Source organism: Quercus lobata, chromosome 4 (genome assembly GCF_001633185.2).
Source record: "Quercus lobata isolate SW786 chromosome 4, ValleyOak3.0 Primary Assembly, whole genome shotgun sequence".
Classification (NCBI taxonomy): Eukaryota; Viridiplantae; Streptophyta; class Magnoliopsida; order Fagales; family Fagaceae; genus Quercus; species Quercus lobata.
In genome coordinates, this window is record NC_044907.1 from 45,687,795 (window position 1) to 45,714,894 (window position 27,100).

Here is a 27,100-nt window from a genome sequence, read left to right on the forward strand (position 1 = left end):
CTTGTTAACTACTCAAAAGGATGGAAATTGAAATTTTCATGGGTGATTCCCAAGTCTTTATGGCCAGTTTGACAATACAACCCACTTTGATTAAGAAGATTAAGAGTTCACAGGTTGATGATGCACAAATTGTAAAGATCATAGAAGAAGTACAAGAAGGGAAGAAACCAGGATTTAATGTGTCTAATGATGGTGTTTTGAGGTTTGGAAATAGACTTTGTGTGCCAAATGATTTTGCATTAAAGAAGGAGTTTATGGAAGAAGCCTGTCGTACCCCATACTTAGTGCACCCTGGTAGCACTAAAATGTATCGTGACATTCGAGAAACTTATTGGTGGAATAACATGAAGAGAGAGATAGCTCAGTTTGTAGAGCAATGCTTGACTTGTCAACAAATTAAGACACTACACCAAAAACCTTCAGGACTGCTGCAATCACTTCCCATTCTTGAATGGAAGTAGAAGCGTATATGTATAGATTTTTTGACTGGTTTGCCAAGATCTCCTAAGGGACATGAGGCCATTTGGGTAATTGTGGATAGGATGACAAAAACAGCACATTTTATTCCAGTTAAGATGACTTATTCACTTGATCAGCTAGCACAGATATATATTGATGAGATTGTGAGTCTTCATGGAGTCCCAACATCAATTGTGTCTAATCGAGACCCAAGATTCACCTCAAAGTTTTGGGAAAGCCTACATAAAGTTTTGGGTACTACTCTTAGCTTTAGTACAGCCTTCCACCCACAAATAGATGGACTGTCAGAAAGGACTATTCGTACTCTAGAGGATATGTTAAGGGCTTGTGTATTGGATTTCAAAGGGCGTTGGGAAAAATACTTGTCTTTAATGGAATTTTCCTATAATAATAGCTACCACTCTAGTATTGAGATGGCTCCCTATGAGGCTTTGTATGGTAGAAAATGTAGGTCCCCATTGTGTTGGGAAGAGGTTGGTGAGAGAAAATTGTTGGGACCAGAAATCATTCAGATGACATCTAAGAAGATTGATCTAATTCGTAAAAGATTGCAAACAGCACAAAGTTGACAGAAGAGTTATTATGACAACTCAAGAAGGAAAGTAGAATTTGAAGTTGGAGATATGGTATTTTAGAAAGTCGCCCCAATGAAGGGTGTGATGAGATTTGGGAAGAAAGGGAAGTTGAGTCCCAGATTTGTTGGTCCATTTGAGATCCTAAAACGTATTGGAAAAGTTGCCTACAAGTTGGCCTTACTGCCTACACTTGCAGGAGTGCATAAGGTGTTTCATGTTTCCATGCTAAGGAAGTACATCCCAGATCCTTCACATGTCTTGAACTATAAGCCATTCAAGATCAAAGACAACTTGACTTATGAGGAAGTTCCAATCCAAATACTTGACTGCAAGGATCATGTGCTATGCACCAAGACCATATCATTGGTTAAGGTTCTTTGGAAGAATCACACAGTGGAGGAGGCATCTTGGGAGCAAGAAGATGAGATGAAATCAAAGTATCCAGAGTTGTTCGTTAATGAAGCTGACTATTGAATTTTTCCTTTCTTCACTGTGGCATTGAGTTGGAGTCTTCAGGTATGATTTTTCTCATGCTCAAGATTTAAGAAGTTTGAATTGTCAATAGCTAGCAATTTATATGAATCTAGACTATCATTATACTAACATAAAAGGGCTCCTATAATTGTATTATATTAGATAAAGATTAGGTCAATATGTCAGGAAGGAATACAGACTTTGAAATTAAGTCAAATAGAGTAATAGGTTTGGACTTGGTCACCATGTTAAAGTGAAAAGAGTGCTTATAGTTATTGCATTCACATTAAGCCTCAATTGTTGACCGGTTATTATGCATTCACACTAGTTCAACTGTGTACTAGATTTTGGATCTTTGAGGTGATGATTACAATATTATAATAGCAATTGTTTATATAGCCGCAGTGGAATAGTAGTTCTGAGTCCAACATTGAGGCTAAAAAACTATGAATACATTCTGACCAATTGTCATGCTATTGCCATGCTACATCACGTATTGCTATGCTATTCCCTACGAAGTATGGTCCAAGCTTTGATTGATTATGTGGCTTTTACTTTTGTTTAATATATATAAATATATATATATATATTAGGTTGTTCAGATAGGTTATATATAACATGTGGCTTCCCATGTTAGATTGAATATAGATATATAATATTAAAGTCAATAGTTATCCAGCAGCATCAAATGGGAATGCTAAGAAACTAGATTGATAAATTAAGGCTATACGTGACTTCCAATATTAAATTGGATATATGTAATGTTAGAGTGAATTGGATAGTTAAGTGAATAAATGGAGGATTTTGGATATATCAATATTGTCTAGGATAAAACTATCTAAGTGTGAAAATAGATTTTTAAGTGGAAAATTGTGTATTGATGAACCTATTTTTGGTGTTGCTAGGTTCTAATTCTACTAAATTGTTGTGATTCAAGGAAGGTTGATTTCTTTTATTTTTGCAACTAAGAGGTAAGTGATGGTTACTAATTTTGGGGGTTTTCCCAAACAGTGTTGGTTATTAAACTATTATATATCAAAGGAACATATTGTTATTCTATACATATAAATGGATATTTTATAATTTCTTGACGTGCACATTGACTATTCGTTCTATGAAAAACTTGTGGGACAAACTAAATTTATTTAAACTTGTATGTGTGAATATGTCTTTATATTTTGAGAATTATGAATAGATTATTTTGTGAGCATATTGAATATGTTTTGAAAATCTATGGCAAGTCGTGATTAGAAGCTCAGTATGATATTTTAGTCCTTAGCAAGGGACAATTATACTGCAGCTAGTCCTTAGCAAGGGACGGTCCCAGAAAAGGGGATAGTGCACTTTTGATAACTCCTTAGCAAGGGAATATACTATTGAGGATCCAAAAAGGAAGCTCCTTAGCAAAGGAGTGCACCTTTAGGTTCCAAAGGAGCCTTCCCTAAGAAAGAAGGATGAAAAGGAGGATCTAGTCCTAAAAGGGGACAGCACAACCCTGTCAACGGGGCGTAAACGTTGACCACGAGAAAAGCCTAGGAAATTGTTTATATGATAGTATATATATATATATATTATGATGGCTCACAATATAAAGAAATTATTTTTTATGTGAAATATTTGATGATAAATATTGATGAGTTACAAGTTATGAAATTGCTGTAAGAATTATTTATTGAAGGTTTGCTCTCACACCCCAATGTTAGTGAATTCCACTTACTGAGTTATCTCACCCCTCTTTATTTTCCATTACAGATACATTAGAGGGATTTTTGGAGTAGAGATTCTTGGGAGACAGTAGTTACGAATTATTTTGTAGAACTGAGAATTTTATTATTATTTTATGGCATTAAACTTTGTATTGGAGAATTATTTTGAGGATGTTTTGAATTTGGTAAATTAGAGCTCTGACTTTTGTGATGAGATTTAAGGTTGCTGGTTTCTTTTATTTAATAATTTTATGGATTATTCTAGGGTGACACGCACTGATCCTTATGATGAAGCTGCTGCCCGATTGTTGGACAGGTTGGCCCATGTTGCTAGTAGAGGCGCAGGTAGAGTAGAGGCAAGGGCTGGTTGCTCTTTTGAGGCGCAGGTGCGGTTTGCAACTTTCAAGTTGACTGGGGAAGCTGAGCGTTGGTGGAGATCCACTAAGGCCATTTTGGAGGGAATGGACACTGAGAGAAACCCTATCACTTAGGAGAAATTTAAAGGGGTTTTCTATGATAACTACTTCCCTGAGGTGGTTCGGGAATGAAAAGAGAGGGAATTTGCTGATTTGGTACAAGGAAGTATGGTTGTTGAGCAATATGCAACAAAATTCATTAAGTTATCTCGCTTTGGACCCCACTTGATCCTTACTGAGGTGAAGAAAGCAAGCAGATTTCAAAAGGGGTTAGATAAGAGACTTCGACACCATCTGATTGCATCAGGGGTTGATAATTATGCAGAGTCAGTTAAGAGAGCTATGAGACTGGAGGAAGATTTCAAGAACAATGTAAGGAAGGAGAACCCACCTAGAAACACTGGACCGACAGGCTTTCGACAAGGTAGTGCTCAAGGTCATTGGAACAAGAAAGGATCTTTTGGGAGGTCTAGGAATAATTCATCATCAAATAAGCCAGTAGATAAGCATCCACCCCAGAATGCTCAACGTAGAAGTTCGAATGCTTGCCCTACATGTGGAAGGTTTCATGGAGATAAGCCGTGTTTCTTTGAAGGAAAGGCTTGTTATAATTGTGGGAAGATAGGACACCTAGCTAGAAGATGTACCCAGGTTACGCTGGGGAAAAGACCTCTACATATTGAAGGGAAGTCATTCTTTATAAACACATTCCTAAGTGCTTCCCTAGGCGATGTGGGATTCCATAGAATGCAAGACTCCTCTTTTTGGGTCACTACAATCCACTGCCCTTACAGGCACACACGTCCTCGCATGTGGGGCCCACACTTCCGGCTAAGGCATGGCTCTGATACCATCTGTAACGGCCTCGCCCCAACTATGTAGATATTGTCCACTTTAGAGCCCATACCCCTCACGGTTTTGCTCTTCCTAGGTTACGCTGGGGAAAAAGCCTCTACACATTAAAGGGAGGTCATTCTTTATAAACACATTCCCAAGTGCTTCCCTACGCAATGTGAGATTCCATAGAATGCAAGACCCTTCTTTTTGGGTCACTACAAAACTAAACTTTAAATTGATAAAATTTGGTTATGTTTTTAAGCTATTATCTTTTTTTTTTTCTTTGATTTTTAGATGTAATCCTATTTTAATATAAATATAGTATATAATGACATTGATATAATGTTATTCTAGTGCATAACATGACTTGAATAATTTGGTCTTTATAACTGTAGTTTGCACAAGTTGCAAACTTTTTCTCTAGGGCCATTTTTTAGGCAATAAGAACAGCCTAAGGACCAGTTCCCAGTTGGACCAACTATCTGATCCAAGTTTTAAAACCAAGATCAATTGTCCTTGGACCGAATGACATATCCTTCCCTTGTAAGTGATGGGTGGATGGTGAGGTCATAGGTTCAATCCCATGTGGGTGCATAAGTTGTGCATTTACTAATCCAAAAATAAAATACAAGAGCAAAGAATCACCTTGCTCTACACCACCTAAGCTACTATAGAAGCCAGTATGACTACCAAATACAAGAGAAGAGCATCTCATTGTGATATTGCAAGCCAAAATTCATTTCCTTCATTTTCCCCAATATTAGATCTGACTAGCACATGAAATAAAAATTCCCAATTTATATGGTAAAGAAAAATGATGGAACAAAAATTCCCAAATTGTATGGTTATGCATCTTCAAAAGCAAAATGAAGGCAGAATAGAAAATAACATCGGTAAAGGGCTTTTACAAGCATCTATCCATGAATAGTGAATACAAACATCTTAGAAAAGGAAAATTCAACACCAAAGTAGATAATCCACGGTTATGAGTGCTATAGACGCTGCTACTATTTGACGGAGTAAGGCATAGCTTAGACCAAGGCAGCCCCGAATAGAGATGGTGACTCCTCCAGCTTCTATCGCTCCATCCACCTCCGCTCCTTTGTCCTCTACGGGCGGAGTGACTCTCGAGTCCATTATGGCACAGGTTGTGCGCATGGATGCTCGCCTTGACACACTCAGTGATAAGTTACGTTAGGTGAAAACTTATGTTGGTTGTATTGCATGACGATAAGTTGTTGTGGGTGGTTTCACTACTTGTACCTTTCCATCTCCACCGGCTTTAAAGGATGAGAGTGATGATGGCTCTGGCAGTGATAATGCTAATGAGGACGAGGATGCTAGCTCGTCCAGTGATGATGAGATGTCTACTTGATGTACTTATCCTTTGTTACTCATGACAAAAAGTGGGAGTAGTTTTGATATGAAAGTAGTCATATACATAGGGGGAGAGTTAGCATAGGAGATTTTTTGTGATAGGGGGAGTATTTATGAGGGATGTAGTGAGGTTTTTATGTATATTCTTTTCTTTCTTTTACATTTACCTCATGTATATTGGTCTTTGACCATTTGACATACATTGTACTTATATTTGATTTATATCTACTGATGTATGTTATTCACCTATCTTTACATGTGTTGTTTCTTTTTTTCTCTTTATGCACATGATTCTTATATAGTGTATGCAATCTATTATTTCTGTTTCACACTAAGATGCCTTGATGAGTTTTGTTTAAAGTATTTCAAAAATACAGGTTGTTAAAGTCTTCTTGTCATAAACTCTCTTCTTACAAAATTTTTCAAGATTTTGTGTTAGGATAGATTTTATTGTATTCAACAAGTGAGTATAAGTTGAGTGATTTATGACTTCTTTTATATATTCATTTGTTTGTTGTGATTTTGTCACGAATTTCCAAAGGAGGAGATTGTTAGGACATATGTGATTTAATGTTAGGAACATATATCAAATTAGAATTGGCTAATCCTTTGACAAAACGCACTTTACTTGTATTTGAGTAGATCTAAGATGTGTTTAATGCTTTAAGGAATAAAGTTTCAAGATTAAGTGTTAAAACCATGCAAGTTTGTCCAAGAAAGAAGTAAATAAGTGTTGGATTTTAAAACTTGACAGTTATTATCTATCGAGGTTTAAAAAACTGCTGAAGCACGATTCTCGACAACTAGCTCGATAGATAAACTATCTACCGAGGTTTATGAAATTCAATTTTTCAGAGCTGATTTCAATCCAATCCGTGAATACATGTTTAGACTTTCTTTTCTCACAATCCTAAACATATATGAGGATTGTTTTAAGGGCCGTCAAAGGTTGCACAAGTGTGAAGTAAAGTTGTGTTCATGCAAATTGTGACCAGAGACAAAATTTGCCCTAGGTCATCTTTCTCTTGAAGAAATTGCTGTGTTTGTACACCGTAGGGTTTTGTAACTAAGGAGTTTTGTGATCTTCATCGTGTTAATGAACTTAAGAACTTTGCAGCTAACATCTTTCTTAAGTTGGTGAGTAAGCCGCGTACTGGGATTCGCGTAACGAATTAGTTAGTCACGTGTCGAGAGCCGTGCAATAAAACGAGATATTGTCACTACAGAACAAGCCCAATTGAGTATTAAGGTAAAAGTTCAACTGTAGGTTGGTATAAAGTATTGAGATTTCTTTACTTGTAACCGCTTATTGTAATAAAAATGAATTCTCGAGACACATCATAGTATCTTACAAGTTAGACAGTACAATATATGCCCTTTAGAAATGCTCAACAGACACATCAAACTGTCTTGCAAGCTAAATGGAAACTAATGACAACGCTATTACATAACCATCCAAAACCATAATATGCTAGCACTTCCAAATTTAGGCCTAATCATTACCCTACTCCGAAACAAACATTTTCCTCAACCGTGCAACATGCTCCTCATAAACTTTCTTCTGGTCAGGAAGAGTCTTGGCCACAGCCTCCTTCTGCATGCACCTCTTAGCCCATGCAATAATCTTGGGGCACTCTGCCTCTATGTTGATATTGCCTAAGACCTCGTAGGCATGGAACCAGCTGTAGAAAGTGATAAAAGAAAGGTCCACATACCCAAATGTTTCACCCCCAAAGTAAGGCTTGTCACCAAGCTCCACCTCCAATGTCTTTAAGGTTTCAAGGAATTCCTTCTTGCCTGCCTCTTGCTCTTCTCCTTTTGTGCTACATACCTTCTGTGCATCTCCAAAAACCTGAATTTTCCACACATTGTATTACTAGAATGAGCAATGACAGTGATGAATTTCAAATCAAGTCTACTGGGCAAACTGATTATTTCTCTAGACCTTAGCAAGTGGGAAAGGCCCATTAAATATTTTCTTGATTGTATGATAGAGAGATACTACAGAACTCTCCTAAATTTTATTTTAATTAGTGACTTACAAACGAATGGGTCTTGAACATGACTAATGCTAAGAGTGGAAAGAAATAAAGTTTGAATTTGGTACCCAACAACTACATAAATTGAACACGGTCAATGAAAAGCAAATATAAACCATCAATTTTCTTTCCTTCTTTTTCTCCCTGCTCTTATTTCTTTCAATTGTTTTTCCTTTTTTCTGAAAGACATCTTAGTAATCACTTGGGCGTTTAAGTTAATTCACTGCCGACACTCTGCTTTGATCTCTAGGATCTCCTAGGATTGGAGACAAAAACTTGAAATTAAGTGTGAATTCGAGGAGCAGATGTAAGAGACTCTTGATTCCACAAGGAGAACTACTCTAGTAATAAAAGAAATTCTTAAAAAACTTTAACCGAGAAATAATAGATTTCAATTTGAATTGAAGGCCAATATAAAAGCTCCATATCTCAAAAAAGTACCTTAATTTCAGAAGGAAATCATTTTTTTTTTTTTTTTTCGTGAATTCTCAAGATGATGCAGGACAGAGTATGGGGTTGCCTTTTATCCACTGTTAATTTTAAAATTTTTCATGTAATTTTCTGAATTTTATATTTTAGGTTGTTATTTAATCTTCCTCAAATATATGAAATCCTTGGTGAACAACTTAATGGATAAAGAACAAGACTCAGTATCTTAAGAGACATGGAAAAATGGGCGGGTCGGTTCGGGTTGTGGGTCGGGTCAATCGGGTTGCGGGTCAAAACTGGTCATTTTAAACTAGTTAAAAAATGGGTTCGGGTCAATCGGGTTTTGGGTTGGGTCAGGTCGACCCGTATTTTTCACATGATTTTTTTTTTTTTTTTTTTTTATAAGAAAATAACATGTATTTGCCATTTAGAAAGTCATGCAACAAATTACTTGATGTAAAATGCATTACTTTGAATTCACCACTTATATCAAGAATGAATTACACATATTAATACTTATTCAATAATTTTACAATTATACAAATCCTAACATTACTATCTAAAAACAAAATAACACAAAGATAAGTAAAACAAACACACAAATTTTATTTCTACACAATATCAACATCCCAAAATATAAAACAAAATTGCAAATAACTTATTAGATAATTCATTTGACAAATAATAAAAACATATAAGAAATTGACAATCTTGAAAATTAATTTTATAATCTATTGTCAATTGTGGTTGACACTTCAATTTGAGATATATATATATATATATATATATATTAAAGTTTGATTATTTACTTATTTATACATGGTATTTTTTATGAATATCATATCATTGTTAAACACACACTCTAGGAAATTTCATAATTTATCTTGAAAAGCCATTTATTTGAACATAAATTGTTAAAAAATAGGTCTAACTATTTATAATTTATGTTAATTTGATACATTGGCTTCACTATTTTCACACTTGTAAATGTTTCTCACACATATTTACAATTTTAAATCTATATTTTTAACTATACTGTTATCAGATTATCTTGACATGTACTTTGTTATTTGATATCTAAAAATCTATACTCATTACAGAATGCTCAATCATTCATCTTTCAATTAATTTGCATATAATTATGTAAATGTCTCAATTGTTTCCTTAAAGCTCACACCAAACAATTAAATCAATATTGTCTTTATTTTATTTTATTTTTATCAAAAAAAAGTTTTAAAAAATAGCTCGGATTCAGGTCAAGTCTGGTTGACCTACAAAAAACATGGATCGAGTCACGGGTCAACCCTTTTTACTTCGGGTAAAAAAAATCGAGTTTAGGTTAAATATTTTTCTAGTCGGGTCGGGTCAGAAAATTCTAACTTGTTTTGCCATTTCTACTTAACACTACTTATCAAATGATAAAACTCTAGGAGTTTTAATATTAAGTCCAAATTCACAATTTTTTATTTTTAATCACAATATTATATATAGTTTCATAGAATTAGAAAGTTCTTTGGTCAAATATTTTATACAGTCATCTTGCATGTCTAATTGAATCACTGTCTTGACATGACCTACGAATTAGTAAATTATAATAGAATCTATTAACATTCTAACATAACATATTTTAAAAGAAATCTAGCGAATCCAACCTCAGAAACATAAACATCAAATATTTCACGCAGTATTAAGTATTAACTGAACATTAAAAAACTAAAATAAAACCAAAAAAAAGGGGTCGAATGTATGAGACTCAGGCACCAATGAAAACCGAGAAAAAGAAAAACACAGGAAAAGAAATTGTACAAAAGGTACCTTCTTATCAACAAAATCAGCCCAGAACCTGGCTTGAGCTCTCTGGTAAGGATCAGAGGGCAACAATGGAGACTTATCATTCCAGACCTCGTCTATGTACTGAACAATGATGAGGGACTCACACACAGGCTTCCCGTTGTGGATGAGAACTGGGATCTGCTTCTTAATGGGGTTCATCTCTAAAAGTAGAGGGCTCTTGTTCTTCAAGTCCTCTTCCTTGTACTCATACTTGATACCCTTCTCAGCCAGAGCAATCCTGACCCTCATCCCAAACATGCTAGGCTAGAAATCCAACAGAACCACCTCGCCCGCCATTGTCACAGAACTCTAGGTGTTGAAGTAAGTGAGAGATGCAAAAATAAGTGTGAGAGAGTGCAAAGAGACTTGGAAGAGAGCGTCAGTTTATAGTCAAGGGGTTGGTCAGGCGGCTTTCACTAAAATATGGCTTATGGGCGTTTGAGTAAATTTATTTTTGCTAAAATTGAAAATTAAAAAAGAAAAATATTGTAATAAAATAATTTTTAAATGTATAAATAATATTGTGAAATTTATTTTTAATGAAAATTTTTTTAAAAAGTATAATTTATGAGACCTATAAACAATATATAAATATACTGTTTACTGCAGATTTAGAGGCCGTTTGGATTCAGCATTTTCCGTTGAATCCAAGCTGCATTTTTCCTTTTTTTTTTTTTCTTTTTTTTTTTCTCACTTCACGTGTTCCAGGGACAATAAGCATTGTAGCAGTACTGTTTGTCACTGTTTACATACTAAAAATATTAAAAATGGGTCCCACAGTACTTTTCACACATTTAAAAATTATTTTGCTAGCAGTGTTTTCAGTTTTCAGTTTTCAATTTTCAGTTTTAGTAACAATAAGCTCAATCCAAACGGACCCTTAGTCAAAAGATACGGCTGAAGGAAAAAAAAAAAAAAAAAAAAACTCAAAACGCGTGAGAACATAAAACGCGTTTCCATGACTGAGGATAAGAATGCCATAAAATTTACTTAATATAAACATACTTATTATACTTAATAGACTAAAATATCTCTAGTCATAAGGAAAATGTTTTAGTTATTATAATATTTAGTACAAAAATTAATTTTTTTCACTTTTAATTTTTTTTTAAAAATACTAAGGGTCCGTTTGGATTGAGCTTATTGTTGCTGAAACTGAAAACTGAAAATTGAAAACTGAAAACACTGTAGCAAAATAATTTTTAAATGTGTAAATAGTGTCGTGGGACCCATGAATAGTGCATGAACAGTATGTAAACAGTGCGTGAATAGTATTTTTTGTCCTCTGCACAGTGCTTTTACTGTTCACGTGCAGAGAAAAAAAAAAAAAAAAAAAAAAAAAAAAAAAATAGGAAAACGTAGAGCTGAAACGCAAGTTTCAGCTCTACCCAAACGGGCACTAAGTATTTTAATTTTTTGAACTTATGAAATGATGGGTACTTGCATCGGTATATGTCAGATAGTATAAATGCAAATCTTTCATTAACTAATTCAAAAAATTATTTATATCAATTTGTCTAAAATTATATATATATATATTGTTCAAATTTACGTGGTCATGAAATGCATATTTTATTCATTTTTAATTATTATTTTGGCTGATGTGTGTGAAGATGGTTGGGTGAATATTTTAAAAATAATGGTTATGTGAATGAAAAAATTGTTATGTAAAATAAAAAAGATTTAGATTCTTATATTAAATTAAGGTAGATATAAATTTTTTAATAAATTAATGCAAATGTTATTTTATTTTTATATTGAAGGAGTAATTATTTTATATATATATATATATATATATGATAAGGTAATTGTTTTTATTTAATGACATGCCTTTTCAAGTCAAGTCTATTGTAATAACATTTCTAATGCTTTTGGATCCTTCCGCAATATTCCAGACGATGTCATTGCTTTTGTCATATAATTTATCACTTTGGCAATGACATATCACCCACCACTGACCACACAAACCTCGTTGCAAGTTACAACCATGCCCAGCTCAACCCTGGTCAGAATGCTCCAAACTATGACTTTAAGGTCCTTTGGGATAGAACTTATTTTACTAAAATTAAAAATTGAAAATTAAAAATACTGTAATAAAATAATTTTTAAATATGTAAATAATACCATAAGACTCATTTTTAATGAAAAAATTATTGAAAAATGAGATTTGTGAGTCTCATGCACTATTTATAGGACCCACTAATACGCTGAAAAGATTAAAAAATCAAATAATGCTGCTACTACTGTTCATAACAGTAGCTGCTCTATCTATTTAAAAGCGTGCCCAAAAAAAAAAAAAAAAAAAAAAAAAAAAAAAAAACTTAAAATGCCAACGCCAGGCGTGTATCCAAAAGTAAAGAATTAACATGGGACACGTGCATGGTTAGAATTGTTAGATATAATTGCCACAGGCCTTTCAGGCACTTCAGGCTTCTCTTTGTACTCCCATTTTGTCCATTAGAGACAGACAAAGAACAAAAATAGGAAAGAAGTAAAAAAAGATACAAATATTAATGGAAAGAATATCTGAAATCAAAAAAAGATTAAAATAATTTCATTATGAACCAAGGGGCTTAGTGTTTTTACAAGAAATTTCTAGCCAACCTTCCTATAAAAGATCTTTTCTTAACATCAAGTACCTTATAAAAATAATAACTCTTACAATTTTTTTGTCCTTAACTCCCCTCAATTTCTAGGAATTTGTCATTTCAACAACCTTCGATAGTGATATTGGTATCTAAAATATGAACGAGGTACAACACAAATCCTGGTGAATCCAATCAACCCAATTTTAATTAGGAATTATTACATTAACGTAATTATGGCTTCAATTTTTTTTTTTTTTTTTTTTAAAATCAAGAGAAAGAATAAAATTTGGAAGGTGAGCATGTACGTATGAATTTTGTCCGTCTCTTTCATCCAGATATCCAATCACAATCCTCAACCAAAAATAAGGCTACATTAACGATAACTTATTTAAGCGAGTAGTTCTATGATCACAAATTGTTCCACAATTTTTTTGTCACAATTTTAACATTGCAGATTGTGCGTGGTTAACCATCACTTACTCATGTTCCACTATTGTTTCTTCATCAATCACAGTTTATCACTTCACAGTTATAATAAAAGGCTGTGAAAAATTTTGTGGTCATAGACTTTTTCTATTTAAGCTCCATTGTCTTCTCTTTTGGATCTTTGGGAGTCTCTTCAATTGTCTCAATCCTCTATTAACAAACTCTTGCACATTTTGTTCTAAAGAGTTGATTTGTCTCTACTTCTCGTTCCATTTTGCATTATGTAGGGGTGGAATTTTGTTTTATTCTTGATTTCTGTGTCTTCGAATGTAAATGATTTTTAGTTTTGATTTTTGGCTCAAATGGTTATTGATTTGTAGGAATAATTGTATTTGGTGAGTGATTAGGATCTTAATGTTAAAGCAAATGAATTTATGGTGTCGACCATAGTTTTTTATTCTGAGTTTTGATGCCAAGATTCATGTGGGTGAAACAAATTAAAGGACATGATATAGTTGAAGTTTCAAAGAGGATAGACATGATTCTAAAGAGAAAATTCACCTTCTATCCATTTCAACATTAAGATTCTAAACCATTAAGTATGGGTGAACAATCCAAGCCCAAAGTCCATATGAATTTGTAACAATGACCGTAGTTTATTAACCAAATATGTCATGAAAGGTTGTAATAGACTTGGAAATTTCACATTAACTATTATTTACAATTACATGGTTGGTCCATTTTATTTGTTTTACTTTTAACTATTTTTGTTTATACTATTGTAGTTGATTAATCCTTATTTAATTATCCTATCGTTTGGCTAACTTCCTGTTATTGTAGCAAGCACACAAATTTAAAATTGATACTAAAATTTAAGATCCTTGATAGGACACAAAATTCTGTTGGTTTAAGTAACTATGCACTAGAAGTTTCTTCATGTCATATTTCATCATGACATCTCAGCAGCTCACAAAGATAAACTCCATAACATTAATTAAAAAAAAAAAAAAAATGCCTACAAGAGTGTAAGTGGCAAGATAAACTACACCATTATTTCAATCATTTAACCAAAGAAAAGAAAGTTGTTCTAAAATTTTCCTTTTTGAGGCTTCATCTATAGTTGCACAATACAGTTAAAATAGTAGGAATTTGTTCAAACATATCACTCTAAATCTTGATCTTTGATCCTTAATATATTCTTAATTTATTGGCTAATATTGATGCCCATGTTATGCACTTCTACATTTTTTAGAAATAAAAGCATATCTTTTTATTCATCCTAATTCTAAATTGATGCATTTTCTTATCACAAAATTAAATTGGAGTATGATGAGATTTAGCACACAAAAATTAGTTTAGACACAAACAAACGCATAAATAAGTCTACCCATTCTTGTAGTATCCCATATGAAAGAATATTGATGCACAAAAGATGGACATGATTGATATTTCAATCTAGCCTCTAGGTCGCTCCCTTCCGAGATTTGACTACAAAGCCACAACTCATTTGATCTCATATTCAATGAGCTACATCCGATTATTTGACGTGGTGGTTGGCTTTGATACCAAATGTTACAAACCCGTGAATATAACTCACCTTTGATTGGCAAGGGAAGAGTGCTTAAGAGCTTATAAACATATGGTTAATCTTACACTTAATCCATGTGGGATGATAAGATCATAACATAGCACTTCTAGATTTAGGACTAACCACTAAATAGTCTACTCCAAAGTCCAAACCAAGCCTTTTTCTGAACTGTCTAACAAAATCATATACCTTCTTCTAGTTAGGAAGGGTCTTGGTGATAATGTCCTTTTGCATATACCTGTTAGCCCATGCAAAAATCTTAGGACACTCTGCCTCAATGCTGAAACCCCTTAAGGTCTCAATCGAATAGAACCTGGTGTAGAAGGAGATAAGACTAATTAAGGTCCACACACATTCTATTAACACTTTCCATAGATTATATAACAGGATGGACAATAACAGTAATGAATTTCAAATTACGTATACCGGGCTAAAAGAATATTTCTTTAAATCTTTGCAAGGGGGACCATATAAGATGTTCTTGATTGCGTGTGAGATTGAGAGGGACTACTTGCCTCTCCTTAATGGTAACATTACATACTATTGGACTCTCTTTAAAGTACAACATGACTCCTTGACTCTATTTAAAAAGAAACATAACATCACACTGGACTCTCTTCAAAGAGAGACTCTACTGACACAAAATATCTGACCATTATTGATGTGGCAAATTGTCATGGTAAGTAAACAAGTGATCAATGATAAATAGGCTTGTATAAGAATCAAAAAAAAATTTGTCAACTTAATTGATATAAAAATTAGTTTCATTAGTTTTTTTTGTATGTAATATTACTCTTCAAAAACATAACATGACTAGTGGACTCTCGTTGGTAAATCAAGGTTGGCTGATACCATTTGCTGGGCCAAAAAACTACTACCCCCATTTGTCCTATGCTCTCCCACAATATTTTTTAATTGAATGGAACGAACCTCTAATAATCCAAGCCTATAATATTTTGCCTACGCAGTTGCAGCAAAAGAAGAATAAGTCTGGTGCCACAACTTATGGCACAACTCGCCCATGGGGTGATGTGTAGTAGGAGGAGGGGTGATGGTGGGTTCATATAAGGACACCTCTCCACCAACCACAACTTGCACAAATTGTGGCACCAGAACCACTCGCAAAAGAAAAGAAAAAGTGACCACATATATATGGGACACCAATGTGAACAAAGCTTGGTTTCTTAAGTACTCCTCGAGTACAAAGAAATAGTACTCCTTATTCTCACATTTATAGTGTACTCCACCATAAATTTAATGGGTAAATCCCACCATAAATATAAGAGCAGAGAGCATCATTCTCTGTATCTCGAGAGTATTAAAGAATTACTCTTAAATTACATATGTATTCTACTACATCTCTATTCTATTCTATTCAAAATTATACTATTTAAAATGCTTCTAGAAAGGTTATTTTTGGTTCTACCTTGTCAATTTTTTCTGTACTTCTAATTTAATCAACTCACTTTTTAAATCCAGCAGAATCACCTCGTCCACCATTGTCAGAGAACTCAATATATTATCTATATATATATAAAACCGAAACCTTTGTAGGCACCGCAATTTTCCACGTTAGCACAATATTTAAAAAATAAAAAATAAAAACAAAAATATTATAACTCCTCAAAACCCTAGCAACCTTACCTCTCTCTCAAGTTAAGAAATATAAAGCCACGGTTTCTGCAAACTCTCAAAATAAAAACATTATAACTCCTCAAAACCCTAGCAACCTTACCCCTCTCAAATTAAGAAATATAAAGCCATGGTTTCTACAAACTCTCTCTCTTCAGACATCGGAAGCCCTAAACGCACGGTATAGCATTCAAGATCTACAATGCATGGTATAGATTTTAGCTTATAAAGTTCAGCTTTTGTAAGTTAGTTTTGTTTATATATTAATTAATACATAGTACTTTGTTCACCATTGAATACTCATATAATCAATTTCCAATTCAGTGTTCAAGAATTAAACCAAAATTCTAACTGCGCTATCATAAAATATTATTATTAGTATGAATTTTATGGAGTTGCAGTGTTCAGGAATTAAACCAAAATTCTTTTAAATTATCTATAATATTTTGTCTTCCGAAAATTTTCTCTCTTTGATTTTAGTATATTATGTTTCTTAAGTTATAGAGAGATTTTCTTTGGTTCTTGCAAACTCCCTCTCTCTAGATGTAGGAAGCCCTGAATGCACGGTATAGCATTCAAGATCTATAACTCACGGTATAGATTTTAGCTTATAAAGTTCAGCTTTTGTAAGGTTAGTTTGTTTATATATTTTGATAGAGAAACATGTTCAATGTGGTACGGCTTAATAATCGCATTAATAGCTAATAGTTAATACCATTTGCAAATTCAATTCATGGAGTTGCAATTTTCATTAAATCTTTCTATGGCTTGAAGCACTTGCATTTTAACAAATTGGACATGTCTTTAAAGTCCTTTTATTTCTTTGGGGAAAAAAGAAAGAAAGGAGAGGATATGTTAAAACTTGGCATCATCAACTTATAAGAGAGGATATGTTCTTAGATGGTAGGAATAGGACAAAATGGTTACACGTTTGTTACACCTGACTGCCAAAAATTGCTCATAAAGATGTATGCACATGATCTACTTCCCTTTGCTTTTAGTGAAAGATTAAATGCATGCCAATGTTGAGATCAACCACTCTAAAAAAATAGTCTGTGCAATCATAAAATATTATTATTAGTATGAATTTTATGGAGTTACGGTGTTCAGGAATTAAATTTTAAGGCTCAGTTGCACAATATGTGTAAATTCTTTAGAAGGCTACTTTAAATAGTAAGTCAATATGTCTCTTACATTTAGGTATTAGTTAGAACTATTTTCAAATGATTGTACCAATAAAGGTGAATGTGTATAAATTTTGTTTAACTATCCCGTGCATCGCATGGGTTAGCGACTAGTTATTATTATTATCGAAGCAAATGGGGAAATTTCAAAGAAAAGTGATATTCTATTGAATTCAAAGAAACTGGCTGTGTGGATTTGTAGTCAATAGGCTGTGGGTCGCAAGAAACTAGAAAAGTATGATCGAGAGGCCTCTACAGGTAGACAATGTCATTGCTTTCGTCTTCATCCAAAAAAAAAGAAAAAAAAGTCATTGCTTTCATCATTAAGCAAAACTCGCTTTGAACAAATATCATTGACATAAATTTTCCAACCATTTTTTCCACGCTATTGCTTTGATAAATAGATATGTGGTGTACGGTGGACCCAAGATTAGAGAATTGGTAAGAAAGTAGGTGAATTATTTTTGTGAAAATTTTGATATCAATATATAGCACCAATGATTTAGTGAGTGACTTTAAAGTACCACATCAGTCAGTTAATGAATGAGTTTTCGGTTTATAAGCCTTGTAAGTACTTGATAAGCCCGATGAAAAGGTTCGTCTAGACATAATTGAGGACTAGGGTAGAGCAATAAATGCTGCCATTATTGCCAGAACCGTTATGGTCTGGACAAAGCTAGGCAACAGCTCAGAAGCCCTTATACTCGCACATTAAATATCAAGAGATTCCATTTCCCTCCACATTGAATACTAAAAAAGTTACCCAGAAATTAAACCACCATTAATGGTGGTTCCAATGGCTAGGAGGATGACCTATAAATACCATGCTCCACCAAAGGTAAAGGGGTTGGATACTGAGTTATTTTACCAACTAAATACATTCCAACCTCAACTGACAACTTTAGCTTCATCAGTTTGGCGCCGTCTGTGGGGAACTTTTTTCTTTCTCCTAATCCTAAGGACAGAAACATTGCTCTGCCTTTACTGTCATCCAGATGGAGTCTAATGCACAACCAGAGTCAGCCGCCCTAGCATTGCAAGTCCAAGCTCTTATGGCCACTGTGGAGGAACTAACAAAGCAAAACCAAGAGATGAGACAACGATTGCAACATGAAGAAAATCGCTCGCCAAGAAGGATTGAAAACAATAGGAATGAGGACGAAGTGTATAATCCAAAAGGGAGCCAAGGAAGAGATGGCTTAAGGAGGATGAAGCGGTCTGACGAGGCCAACAATGACCTCATGAGAAGTATGAGAAAAGAGATGGACGAGCTCAAAAATGTAATAAAAGGAAAAACGGCCAAGAACTTGGACAGGATGGTGAGAAGGACAGACTCTCCATTTACACAGAGGGTACTCGACCACGCACTCCTACCAAAATTTCGGCTTCCGCAATTGGAATAGTATGACGGGTTGAAAGACCCACTAGATCACATCACCACCTTCAAGATGACCTTTAGCCTACAATAGACCCCTGATGAAATAGTGTGTCGATCCTTCCCGACCATCCTCAAAGGGGAAACTCAAGTGTGGTTCAGTAAGTTGGCGTAGTCTTCCATTGACGATTTTGACCAGCTCAGCAGCCTTTTTGCGTGTCACTTCGTTGGAGGACAGTGTCAGAAAAGACTATCAAATCGTTTACTAACAACCAAACAGGGAGAAGGAGAGTCTTTAAGATCCTACATGAATCGGTTTAACAGGGAAGTGCTGGAGGTAGATGAGGCAAAGGATCAAGTGCAGCTAACCACGTTCAAAGCAGGATTGAGATCAAAAGAATTCGTAGTAGCACTCTAAAAGTCCCCTGGCATCAATGATAGACTTACTCATGAAGGGTAAAAAAATACATGAACATAGAGGACGCTCTTGCAGCAATAGATGTAGGCGGACCTCAAACGTCAAAGACTGGCCCACGAGATGACCAGAAAGGGCAAAAGAGGGAAAGGAAAGTCGACCTTCCTAGCAACGACAAAGGAAAGTAGAGGGACAACAAAGCTCGCAAAATGGTAAATTTCACACCCCTAGTAATGCCCATTGACTAGATCTTAATGCAGATTAAGGATGATCACTAGCTAAAATGGCTGAAGCCGTTGAATGGTTTACCTAGTGCCCGGAACAAGAAAAGTATTGCCGCTTCCACTAAGACCACGAGCATTATACTAACGAATGTAGGGACGTCAAGGAGTAGATAGAGGAGTTAATCCAGAAAGGGAAGCTGTAGAAGTTTTTCAAGAAGAACACATATGGACGACCAAAACAAAAAGACAGAACCGGGTTAGAAGAGGAGTTGAGGGATGATGATAAACCACGAGAAGGGCCAAAGAATGCAATAGGTGAGATAAGAATGATCAATGGTGGTCCAATGACGGGGGGCTCCTTTAAATCCCTCAAGAACTCGCAGCAAAGGTAGGTCAACAGCATCCATATGATACCACCAACAAAACACTAAAGGAGAGAAGCTGTAGATATGGTCTTCTCGGAGGAAGATTCCAGAGGAGTAAAATAGCCACATGATGACCCTTGGTTATCATGTTGATGGTAGAAAGGTTTAACACCCAAAAGAATTCTAGTAGACAACGGGAGCTTCGTCGACATCATTTACCTGTCCACCTTCCAACAGTTGAAAGTGGACTCGAGTAGGCTTCGTCCATTTGAATCTCCCCTTATCAATTTTAGCGGGGACAAGGTGTACCCAAAAGGAATAGTGACTTTGACGATAACAGCAGGCACATACACCCAGTAAATAACGAAGCAACTTAGTTTCCTGGTGGTGGACAGTCCTTTATCCTACAACGTCATCATTGGACGACAAACACTTAACCGCTGGAAAGCTACAAACTCGACGTACTGCTTAAAGGTAAAATTCCTTACAGAAAACAGGGTGAAGGTAATCAAGGGGGACCAAGTTCTGGCCTATGAGTGTTATCAGGCAGTATTGACGTCAAAAGAAAACCACACATGGATCATCGAAGAAAAGAACCCCGAGACAACAGAAGCATTGGAAACGGTTGAACTAGTAGGAGGAAGGCCTATAAAGGTTACGAATGTTGGGGAAAATCTTAGTCCAGATATGAAGAAAAGGATAGTGGAGTTCCTGAAGAGAAACCTGGACGTATTTTCGTGGAGCCACAAGGGCATGCCTGGCATCTTAGAGAACTTCATCCAACTCCGGTTGAATGTGGATCCGGGGAAAAGCCTATTCAACAGAGAAGAAGAGTATTTGCACCTGAGAGGAACAAGGCTATCATGGACGAAGTAAATATGCTCCTGAAGCCAAGTTCATCCGTGAAGTGTACTACCTAGAGTGGTTGGCTAACATCATCATGGTAAAGAAAGCAAACAGGAAATGGAGGATGTGTGTGGATTACACAGATCTAAATCAAGCCTACCCAAAAGACAACTTCTCTTTGCCTAGAATTGACTAGCTCATTGATTCCATAGTAGGACACAAGCTGTTAACATTTATGGACACATTTTCAGGGTACAACCAGATCTAGATGTTAGAAGAAGATCAAGAGAAGATGGCCTTCATCACCAATCAAAGGCTCTACTGTTACAGAGTTGTGCCATTCGGATTGAAGAATGCAGGAGCTACCCACTAGATGTTAATAAACCAGATGTTCAGTGAACAAATCGGGAGAAACATGGAGGTGTACGTAGACGATATGCTCGTCAAGAGTAAAGAAGCAGAAAGCCATTTAGACGACCTAAAGGAAATGTTCAAAACTTTGAGACGGTACCAGATAAAGTTGAACTTGGTGAAGTGTGCATTCAGAGTTTCCTCGGGGAAGTTCCTCGGCTTTATGGTGTCACAAAAGGGCATAGAAGCAAATTCGGAGAAGGTGAAAGCTATACTGGAGATAACCTCCACAAGGAACATCAAGGAGGTACAAAGGTTGATAGGAAAAGTAGCAGCATTGAACCGCTTCATCTCAAGGGCAACAGATAAGTGCCTTCCATTCTTCAAAACCCTCAAATAGGCCTTCATGTGGACTGTCGAATTCAAAGCAGCATTCTAGGAGCTAAAACGCTATTTGAGCAACCCGTTATTACTGAGCCCGTCAAAAGAGGGCAAAGACCTATTCCTCTATTTGGTTGTCTCCATCATGGTAGTAAGTGCATCCCTTATTCGAGAAGAATCAAGGATCCAACGCCGTGTGTACTATGTAAGCAGGCCTTTCAAGGAGCGGAGGTGAAGTACCCACGCATCAAGAAGATCAATTTTGCTTTGATCGTTGCCTCTCGGAAGCTACGTCCATATTTCCATGCAAACCCCATCCTCTTCATAACGGACCAACCCATTAAGAATGCAATGAACAAACTAGATGCCACTGGATGAATGGTACAATGGGCAGTTGAGCTAAGCCAATTCAACATTGAATACAAACCACAAATGGCAATAAAGGCCCAAGTACTAGCGAACTTCATCGACGAATATACAATGCTTGAAGACAGCTCGACAGATGTAGCAGAGTCATGGACGGTCCAAACTGATGGATCGTTAGCCAAGGGTAGAGGAGGAGTCGGAGTTGTAATAACCTCACCAGAAGGGGATGCCTTGAAGTACGGGGTCTAGCTCCAATTCCCAGCCACCAACAATGAGGCTGAGTACAAATCAATACGAGGTTGAGATTGGCTAAGTCCATGGAAGCCAAAAAGGTGCTCTAGGTTAGTAATCAGGCAGACTAAAGGGGATTATAATGCAAAAGAACAGAGGATGCAACCAGCTTGCTAGAGATTTGGAACAAGTAGAGTTTATGCAAGTTCCACGAAGTTTGAACATGGAAGTAGATGAAGTGGTGAGACCAGCATCGTCAGAAGTTGAAGACAACCCATTGGGGATCAGGATTGAAGTACAAAACTTCCCCAGTATAGAAGAGTTCCATACATTCACGATACAAGGAAGCATGAGCTGGATGGCACCCATCATCCTAATTGAAGGATGGCCACCTGCCATCAAATCCAGTCGAGGCAAGGAAGATAAAGAAAAGAGCTACTAGATTCACACTCCTAAATGATGTGCTCTACAAAAGAGGGTTTTCTTTCCCCTACTTGAAGTGTGTCGAAGAGTACGAAGCAAGGTACATCCTAGAAGAAGTTCACAAAGGTCTCTGCGGAGATCACGCGGGACCAAGATCTCTGATATCCAAGATTACTAGGACGGGCTACTTCTGGCCATCAATGTGAAAAGAAGCAAAGGACTTCATCAAGAGATGTGACGAGTGCCAAAAGTATAGGAACATCCATAGAACCCCAGGAGAGAAAATGACGATCATAACCTTTCCATGGCCATTCGCGTAGTAGGGGGTTGACATAGTGGGCCCTCTGCCCTAAGGTAAAAAGCAGGTAAAATTCTTACTTGTGGCAATTGACTATTTTACAAAATGGGTAGAAGTAGAGGCTCTAGCAACAATCACGGATGCAAAGGTATAAGGCTTTGTGTGGAAGAACATTATTTACAAGTTCGTCTTATCGACAATGATCATATCAGATAATGGCAGACAATTTGACAACCAAGCGTTCAAATCTTTTTGCTCGGGACTCAGGATCAAGAGCCATTTCTAGTCATAGCATACAATTCTTCTTTGCTCTCAATTTAGCATACAATTCTTGGTTAAACTTGGTTGCCATTTTTGCAAAAGATCACCACAAACAGGATAATAGTAACAAGACTAGAAGGAGAAAGACGAGGGCACTAAATGACGAATATTTACTTTTCACTTCTCTGGCCATTGAGCGTAAGACGTAGGGAGAAGGTTCAGGACCCAAGAAATGACGAGCCAATGTCTTGGGGTCAATTAGTTCATCAAAATCGTCAATAGTGCCTGCATACTCCGTAGCACTCTTGATGCAGCTCTTGTACCTGCTTTTCAACTTTGGATGAGTCTTGGCTACAAGAAGCAAACGAATACGAGGCGTTAAAGTCAGACGAGCCAAAGGTAAGTACCTAAAAAAAAAACAAACGAAGCAGAAATGAAGGAAGACGCACCAAGTCCCTCACCTACGCAGCAACCTAGGTATGTCTCCCCAAAGGTCATCCGAAAGGGTTTCCCAGCCATCTCTTAAGACGAAGAAGTACCTAGACTTTCAGTAGCAGAATGATGAAGGTAGACTCGCGATGAGGAAAGACTTCCTATCCCACAACACTAGCTCATAGTACCCAAACTCCTTCGACTCTTTTAGACTATACAAATGTAAGAGTTCATCCACCCTAATCATATCTCCCTCCATTACCATCATCCATATCTCCATCAAACTTATGACAATCTGCCAAGAATTGGGTATAAGTTGCCCCTATGCTATACCTAGGTGGTGGAGAAGCTCCATGATAAAGGGATGGATGGGGAATCTGAGGCCGCACAAAAAGGCAGCCTCATAAAAACACACCTCCCCAGGATTGAAGGCTCAAGCCTTCTCACCTGGACGAGGGAGATGGATCCTAGTCTTGTCAGGGATCTGAAACCTATCCCTAAATTTGAAGAGCGTATCCTCATCCAGAGAACACACTTCTTTTTGGGCATGGAAAGCCCTTAACATGGTGGGGGAGGAAGATGAAGTGTTTAAAGACGAAGACATCAAGATAGCGGTATCAACCTACGACTTTGTCGCTAGACGACAAGCCTGTATCCAACTCACTTGACCTCACTTTCATTTACATTGCTCTCACATACTTAAACCAATCTAAGGATTGAAGCCACAAGGGGCTAAGGTCAGCCAAGAAAAAAGAAAAAAAAAAAAAATATCACGCTCCATGGTTAGTGGTTTCTTATTTAAGCTCCATGGTCTTCTCTTTCAGTTCTTGGGAGTCTCTTCAATTGTCTCAATCCTTTGTTATGACAATCTTGTATGCTTTGTTCTTAAGAGTTCGTTAAATGGTTTCTCTCCACTTCTCTTTCTGTATTGCATTTTTTAGGGGTGGAATTTTGTTTCATTCCATATGTAATTGATTTTTAGTTTTGATTTTTGGCTCAAATGGTTATTAAATTACAAGGATAATTGTATTTGGTGAGTGATTAGGAACTTATTGTAAAATTGGACAAATTTATGGTGATGGCCATAGTTTTTCATTCTGAGTTTTGATGCCAAAATTCATGTCGGTGAAACAAAGGATTTGATGGAGTTGAGATCTCAAAGAGGATAGACACAAATCTAAAGAGAGAATTCACCATCTATCAATTTCAACGTCAAGATTCTAAACCATAAGTATGGGTGCACAATCCAAAGTCCAAACTCTATATGAATTTGTAACAATGGCTGTAGTTTTTCAATCAAATACGTCATGAAAGGTTGTAATATACCTAGAAATTTCACATTAACTCTCACTTACAATTACACATTTGGTCAATTTTATTGATTTTACTTTTAATTCTTTTTGTTTAATTATCCTATCGTTTGGCAAACTTCCTGTTATAGCAAGTGCACAAATTTGAAATTGATACTTAAATTTAAGACCCTTGATAGGACAAAAAATTCTACTAGTTTAAGTATTATGCACTAAAATTAAGTTTCCTCATGTTACATTTCATCATGATTGCTCAGGAGTTATGAAGCTCACAAAGATAAACTCCACCACATTAATTAAAAGAAAAAATTGCATACAAAAGTGTAAGTAGCAAGATAAACTACACCATTATTTCAATCATCTAACCAAAAACAAGAAAGTTGTTTTAATATTTTCTTTCTTGAGGGTTCATCTATAGTTGCTATATTCTTAATTTAGTAGGAATTCGTTCAAATGTATCCCTCTAAATCTTGATCTTGGAAACTTGATACATTCTTAATTTACTGACAAATATTGATGCTCATATTATGCACTTCTACATTATTGAGAAATAAAAGCAGATCTGTGCAAGGAAAATCCAAGCAATCATGTTTTGTTAAGAGTCATTTTCCCTCAAAAAAGAAAAAAAAAAAAATCCCTCTTTGGGGCTGAAAATGTTTTACGCCTCTCAATGAGCGTAAACCGTTTTTCCCCTCAAGAGAACTAAAGCCTCACTTTTCTCTCTCTCTAGTGACTAAAAACTATAGAAGCTTCCAAACTGATAAAGATACCCTAAAATTCCCAAAATGAAAATGAGTTTTACTAACAAATGCCCTTTAAGCATCCATTAATAATTCATTTTAGGAAAATTTTTATGAAAATTTGAATTAATTGTCAAAAAATTAGTTACTTTTTCATTTTCCCATTAGAAGATTTCTAAGGGCATATGTTAATCAGATCCAATGAAATATACCCTCATAACTATTAAAATTACCAAAATGTTCCTAAAATGTTTAAAATGACTGAAATACATAACAAAACTTAACAAATGACAAAAATAGCCCTAAAACTTCTAATATGACCAAAATAACCTCAAAATTCTCCCTAAATCCTTCAAAATTACTAGAATACATTTGAAATTTTTAGAATGATACCTTTAAAATATTAAAAATGAGCAAAAGCCCTAAATGTCAAAAGGATTGAAATACCATTAGAACCCTTTAAAAGACAAAATTATACCTTAAAACATATAAAATGAACAAAATACCATTGAAATCTCCATAATGGTGAAATTATCCCTAAAATATCCAAAATGATAAAAATGCCCACATAACTTGCAAAATGACCAAAATAACTTTGAACTTAAAAATAAATAATAACAAAAATAACACTAACACGTTCTAAATCACAAAATTTCCTTCAAAGCCACCAATATATCCAAATAACTTGTAAAACCGCCAAACTGACAACATCACCCCCAAAACCATTGAAATGGCGAATATGCCCCCACGAAACATAGAAAATAATAATGATATATGCCTCAAAACTTCATGAATTGTCATCAAACTTTCAAGTGTTGTTTTGGAGTTCCTAAATAAAATATATACCTTCAAAGTCACCAATATAATTGAATAACTTATAAAACCACTAAAACGACAAAATTACACTCCAAAACCATCAAAATTATGAAAATGTACCCGAAACATCCAAAATAACAATGATATGCTTCAAAACTTCAAGAATCACCCTTAAACTTTTAAAGTCATATAAAAAATAACATTCAAGTGTCCATTTGGAGGTTTTAGGTATTTGTAATTGAGAATGTAAGTGTGCAATAAGTCAAATTGATGAGTTAGGTCCTACCAAGAATTAATAGGTTGGGCAGTTAATATGCAGGGTAAATTCCATTAACCTTCCTTGAAGTTTGGGCAAATACCACTCAGGTCCAAAACATTTCAAAATCAATCAATTAGGTCCCTAAAAGACAACTTAATCCCAAACATCCTTAACACCGTAACCCCTCCATCATTTTTCTTTCCCTCACTCAGACTTGTCTCTTCTCTCTCGTCCTACTCATTCTATCTCAGGTCTCCCTTCTCTATCTCTATTTCTTGTCCCTTTGTTTCTCTCTCTCTCTCTCTCTCCAAGCCAACCCACTCTCTCTCAGGGGTGTTCATCAGTCAAATTGTTGGGTACCATTGAATCATTATGGGCGATTTCCCTTTCACTGGCATCAATCAAGATCACTTGAGGTCGGTT

At 35.6% G+C, this 27,100-nt stretch overlaps 1 protein-coding gene across 1 annotated transcript; it reads right to left on the reverse strand.

Moving 5' to 3' along the window:
* Positions 1–7,152: 7,152 nt before the first annotated feature.
* LOC115983545 (probable glutathione S-transferase) lies at positions 7,153–10,564 on the reverse strand. The gene is made up of 2 exons (XM_031106248.1): positions 10,149–10,564; positions 7,153–7,717 (listed from the first exon to the last, which is right to left on the reverse strand). The coding sequence occupies exons 1-2, from the start codon at positions 10,422–10,424 to the stop codon at positions 7,370–7,372; spliced, it is 624 nt and encodes a 207-aa protein (XP_030962108.1). The 5' UTR covers positions 10,425–10,564; the 3' UTR covers positions 7,153–7,369.
* Between the last annotated feature and the right edge of the window lie 16,536 nt (positions 10,565–27,100).

Bases quoted from the DNA above. Each gene is read 5' to 3' on its own strand.
- LOC115983545 (XM_031106248.1), bottom strand. From the start codon at position 10,424: ATGTTTGGGATGAGGGTCAGGATTGCTCTGGCTGAGAAGGGTATCAAG. The intron at 7,718-10,148 runs GTACCTTTTGTA...TGGAAAATTCAG, and splicing joins CTGATTTTGTTGATAAGAAG to GTTTTTGGAGATGCACAGAA.